This window comes from Oryza sativa, chromosome 10 (genome assembly GCF_034140825.1).
Source record: "Oryza sativa Japonica Group chromosome 10, ASM3414082v1".
NCBI classification, from domain to species: Eukaryota; Viridiplantae; Streptophyta; class Magnoliopsida; order Poales; family Poaceae; genus Oryza; species Oryza sativa.
The window spans coordinates 7,976,438-7,982,552 of record NC_089044.1 but is presented as its reverse complement, the minus strand read 5'-3'; the positions used below and the strand labels follow the sequence as shown (position 1 = coordinate 7,982,552).

At 45.4% G+C, this 6,115-nt stretch overlaps 1 protein-coding gene across 1 annotated transcript; it reads left to right on the top strand.

The window, feature by feature from the left end:
- Nucleotides 1-227: 227 nt before the first annotated feature.
- Nucleotides 228-1,244, top strand: LOC4348281 (bifunctional riboflavin kinase/FMN phosphatase-like; the record flags this gene model as incomplete). The annotated part of the gene is made up of 4 exons (XM_015757821.3): nt 228-330; nt 549-700; nt 779-862; nt 958-1,244. Coding segments are annotated over 4 exons (516 nt in total), but the record flags the coding sequence as incomplete, so codon positions are not given.
- Between the last annotated feature and the right edge of the window lie 4,871 nt (nt 1,245-6,115).

Below are 6,115 nucleotides of genomic sequence, written 5' to 3'. Positions count from 1 at the left end.
CCAGGTGTTGCAGCTGGAAAAGCTGCAGGAATGCATGTATAGCTGTACCTTCAGTCCCCAAAAGGACTGCTGAATTCAGTTCTGCTGATGAGGTGATCAATTCCCTCCTTGACGTAAGGCCTGAAAAATGGGGATTGCGGCCATTTAGTGATTGTATGTTCTAACTCTTGGGACTACTTCTGTTAGAAAATTACAGGCATCTTTATCTTATCTATTGACATATTTTATATGCAGGGATTGATGATACCTTACCAATAGAACCATGGTTTATAGGTGGATCTGTGATTAAAGGATTCGGCCGTGGTTCTAAAGTACTAGGAATTCCAACAGGTATGGTGGAGCATATAACTAGAGAGTAGTTTATAAGCTCTATGGCTTTTGTGGTTTTACATTCTATGAATCACAAGAATGATTTTTCTCATGTAGTGTGCTACTTTCTTTATTTGCTGGACCATGTCAAAGTACTCAACCGATTAATTTTTTCAATACTAGCATGCCCAATTTCCATTGTGAGCACTGTCACTGATAGCTATATATTTTCCTTGCAGCCAACTTACCTGCAGAAAACTTTTCCGACGTACTATCAGAGCATACATCAAGGGTATACTTTGGCTGGGCTGGACTTTCAACGCGAGGTATATATAAGATGGTCATGAGCATTGGGTGGAACCCTTATTTTGATAACACGGAGAAGACTATTGTGAGTGTTTCTCAATACAGCCCCTTCCATGTTTAGTACCTCAGTATATTAGTTTATTCTAAAAGACATCGGTTGTAGGAACCATGGTTGCTTCACGATTTTGGTGAAGACTTTTATGGAGAGGAGCTGCGCCTTGTTATTGTTGGTTACATACGACCCGAGGTAATTTAGAACCAGACTATTTATACTGCAAAAGCCATCCCACTATATGGTGAATTCATGTTCCTGACTTGTCACGTTGTTATGAAAATGCCTAGGCCAACTTTCCTTCACTAGAGAGCTTGATAGAGAGGATTCACGAGGATGCAAGGATAGCAGAGAAGGCCCTGAATTTACCATTATACGCCAAGTATACAGACTCGCCGTATCTAAGAAATTCCTTGAAGGAGGACAATTCTGCTAACGGGAACCAGTCAGTGATAGATTCCAAGTGATTCAACGTTGTGAAGTGAAAAACATGAAGAATTCTCTTTTGCAGCGTTGTTGATGCAGAAAGAGTCCTACAGTTCTTGTGCTTGTACTGCAGCATTATGTTCCATGAATTCTGAAGGTAATATTTCTTGCCTGTTGGGTTTTTAGGTTTCGACCGTATTTTGCATATTACCTGCTTAAACATGATCGTTAGTCATGATTTTGTAGATCAAACCGGCTAGCGGAGCTAATTTAGATAGAACGATGGATAACTACCCGTCTCGTGGGTAAACGGAAGGTTTTCAAGACAAATCTACAAAGAGGTGTCGTACTCTTGTAGTGGTGGCGAATGATTTACGGCGCAAATCGATAAATATGGACAAATTAATTAGAATTATATGAAAAAAGTGAAAGAACTATTCAATTGGCTAATTACTTGAGACTAGATCGTGTGTCTCTAATAGAATTGGCCTTGGCCCTTAAATAGGGGTTGGTCTCTCCTATATGTCCTTCACGTCTAACTCGGAATAGAAATTAATGGAAATCCGAAATATTCCTTCCCAAGCAAGAAAACCTAAGACCTGACGAAAACAGACCGGCCACAAACCGGCGGTCTGACTGGCCACAATATGACGGTGAGACCGGCCATCCAGAGGATATAACTGGTAGATTCCAAATTTTGGCAACTCTATTCAATTTCTAACCTATGTGCCAAATTTGAGTATAAACAATTATTTTTTTGTTTATGTTTAATATTCTATGCATGTGTTAAAACATTCGATGTGACAGCGTGTAAAGTTTTGGTGTGGGAACTAAACACCCATAATTAGTGAATTTCTTTCATTGATCTGCAGCGAACATGCAAATGTACATGTTATGTATTACTCCGTCCGTCCTAAATTTTGGATGATGTACTCATTAGCACATGTTAATTATGTTAATATATGCTCATTAGCATATAATTAATTAAATATTAGCAACTTTTTTTTAAAAAAATGGATTAATATTTTTTAAAGCAACTTTCGTATAGATTTTTTTTTGGTAAAAAATGCATCGTTTAGTAATTTGAAAAGTGTGTACGTGAAAAACGAGAGAGGTGAGTTGGAAAAGGTAACAAACAACACAACCTTAATATATACTAACCTTTTTCAAAACATAAGGGATTTTGTTCATGTAACTATATTTGTTATATATATACAGTAGATGAAATCTACTGTATTTTGTGACTGATGCGGTATACATTTTGTAAAGCATTTTGTAAATGCCATTTGGACGGATGGTTGAAGATACTCTTTCTTAAGCATGCCAAAGTCTAAAAAAGAATTCATTCCGATCAGCACAGTACCTGTTGTTAAAGCATGCCAAGATTTTTATTGCTCGATCCGCGTACAAGAACGCTGCTTAGCAACCAAATGTCTTAACGATGTTAAGATGGTAGCTACTCCCTCCGTTTCACAATATAAGTCATTCTAGTATTTTCTACATTCATATTAATGTTAATTAATCTAGACATATATATTTATTTAGATTCATTAATATTAATATAAATGTAGAAAATGTTAGAATGACTTACGTTGTGAAACGGAGTGAGTAGATTCCATTCCATCAGGGCCACACCCCTCGTGTGTTTCAACGCTTCCCGAATCCAATTGGGAACCTCATCTCCACGCACAGCAAAAAGGATTCCAACAGGCTGCAAGCGTAGTGTAGACGTAGGGATGGATGTGCGGTTATGCGACTCCCTCTGCCTGATTCCAACGCCGGCCGTCGTCATCCAGGCAGCCAATAATTCCCTCGACCCCCACTCACCCCCTGCTGAAAAGAAAGGTGGCCGGCGGTCTGGCTTGCGTCGTTGTGGCGCCACCGCGCCGCGCGTCGGAAAAGCTGCTGCCTCGCGGATTCGCTCGCGTGCGTGAAACGGCCGGTCCAATGGCTAGATCTTTCTGGAACATGAATAACTTGGGTACACATTTTGCTTGGGTGGGTCCTCGTACGCGTACTGCGTGAACATTTCTCCAAGAAAGTTGTACGGTTGTTTTCTGTCGGAACCCATGAGATTTTTTTTTTAAATTACACAGTACTCCCTCCATACCCATAAAACAAGTCGTTTAGAACAAGATTGTGCTTACCAAGGAGTGATTAATCAGGGGCTATTCTTCCTTGTCTGCCCCTATTAAATGAGGGTGCGGGTGCATTTATTTGAGAAGCAAATAGAGCTCAAATGGCTAGTACAGCGAGGTTTGAAGGCTTAGTGTCTGGGTTCGATTCTTGGTGGGCTTGTTTTTTTACTGATTTTGCATGGTGCTCGTTTGCGCGCTCGTCGACGGAGTCCGGCGCCTCGACGTACTCCATCATGGCGCTCGGCAAGCGGGCGGCGAGGAAGAGAGACACACGTGTGCGAGCGGCGAGCGTGTGCGAGCGACGTGCGTGTGCCATTAATCACGTCCATTCAGCTTAAGGCGGCATTAATCACGTCGCCTCGTTTCTTGCCTCGCCGCTCGTCGCTCGGCTCTCGCATCAGGGGCATACGCGTCCAAACTATACGACTTGTTTTGTGAAAACGGGCCAAGAGCCCAGAACGTCTTGTTTTGTGGGTATGGAGGGAGTACAATACAGACACTCACAACACACGCACACTCATCTCTATAAACGCACGCACGCAAACCCTACCTCTATGAGCATCTTTAAAGACTTGGGCAGTAAATCCTGGAGATCAACGAAGTCACCACATGTGCCTCGCTGTCGACGGGTATGTCACAAACAACTGGAAGCATAAAGCCTTTAAATTCTAAAAAATTCGTTCCCATGGGGAGTCGAACCCAGAACCTAAGGTGCTACTAAGATTCTTGTAATCTTCCATGAGATTTTAGGTTGATTTTGTGGCATCGATTGAAATTCTAAATTCTCTTGTTTTTCTAATCTCTTATTTTATAAAGATACGACCCACTAACTATATCTCTACTACCTAAAAAATTCATAGTGGTGATGGTGAAGCCAACGTAGACGCACCATCCAACCTAAAAAAAAAGGTACATCGACACGATCAGAGCGACACGCTCCACCTCCGCACCACCATCGCGCCGCGCGAGATCCGGAATCAACGCAAAAAGAAAAAAAAAGAAACAGCGCCTCCCCACATCGCCGCGCCCGCGCCCCCATCGCCTCCCGCCTCCCCACCTCGCCGCGCCGGCGCCATCATCACCGTCGACCGTTTGCCATCACCGCCCTCCTCTCTCTCGCACTCACCCCGTCACCCGATGCCGCCCTCATCGGGCTTCCCCAACTCGTTCCACTGCCGAAACCCTAGACCCACACTGCCCTCGCCCTCGCAAAATCCTCCTCGCCGCCATCGTTCTCCATCGCCATACCACCGTCGCGCCGCCACGCCTTGCTCCGCTGATGCCACCAAATCACCGTCGCCCAGCTCGTCGGTCTCCTCTGCACCGTTCCCGATCTCCGCCGACAAAACATCGTCGGAGTCCTCGCCGGTTCCTTCTCGCCACCACCATTCTCCGCCGCCAAACCGCCGTCGCGCTGCCACGATCTGCGGAGCCCAGCCTCCATCGGCTGGGTTGGCGACAGATCGACGGGAGCCACCGGCCACTCCACTTGCGCCGTCATCGGGAACCATGAAACGACCTCCATGGGCTGCGCCTGCGCCAGATTAATGGGCGCCGCCGGCCGCTCCACTTGCGACGTCGTCGGGAGCCATCGATCGACCTCCTCCATGGGCTACGCACACTGGTGGAGAAATCGTTTTTAGTTCCGGTTCGTAACCCCCCTATATTCCCGGTTTTCAAACCAAGACTACAAATCCGGGACTAAAGATTCCCGGTTCAAATACCCGGGACTAAAGATTGATCTTTAGTCCCGGTACCAACCGGGACTAAAGATGGGAGTGGGCAATAGTTTTTTTTTCATTTACTTACTATCTAATCTCTAATTTATTTTCTCCCAAATTAGGTGGGATTCGTATTCCTAAATCAAACCCTAAAATCAAAGTACCATCCCAAATACACAAATCAATCAATCATATACACTACAGATTATACATCCCAAATCAAACCCCAAATCAAAGAAACATCCCAAATACACAAATCATGTACATCTCAGATCCATACAATGAGATTCCAAAAAAAAATTATACATCTCAATCCATACAATGAACCACAGATTTTTCATCTCAATCTATACATGGATCACAAATTCTTTGAAAAAAAAAGAAAAAAAAACGAAGCAAAGCCGCCGGCCGGCTGAGCCGGCTGCCGCCTCCCCTCCTCCCCGGCCCCCGCAGCCCTGGCCGCCGTCACGCGCCGCCGCGTGGCCCTCCACGCCGGACGCCGCCGCGCTGCCCTCCGCCGGCCGGGCCGCCCACCCCCTCCTGCTGTGCACACCGGATCGAGTTGGGAAGGGGAGTTGGGAAGGGATAAGAAGGAAAAGAGATAAGGAGGAAGGGAAGAGATAAGATTAGAGATAGAGGGAGAGAGGAGTTGGTGTGGATGAGAAAAGAGTGGATGAGAAAAGAGTGTAAGTAATAGGGATTATATAGTGTGTTTTGATCTTTAATCCCGGTTCGTAACACCAACCGGGACTAAAGATCCTGGAGAGGGCTGACAACACCTGACAGCATGTGAACCGGGACTAAAGATCACGTAGTCCCATTCTACTTATAAACTGGGACTAAAAACCATTTTTAGTCTCGGTTTTTATTGTATCCGAGACTATTGTGCTTTTTGTCGATCGGGCAAAAATGGTTTCTCCATTAGTGGCAGCCGCCGAATCGATGGGAGCCGCCGGCCGCTCCACCTGCATCGTCGCCGGGAGCTGTCGACCGACCTCCTCCATGGGCTGCGCAGCCGCCGAATCGACAGGAGCCGCCGACCGCTCCACCTGCATCGTCATCGGGAGCCGTCGACTGACCTCCGTCGGCTGCTAACTTGTCATATTTGTTCTTCAGATAGCTTAATATGTAAGATGCTAAGAAACAACTACTGTTATCATCAT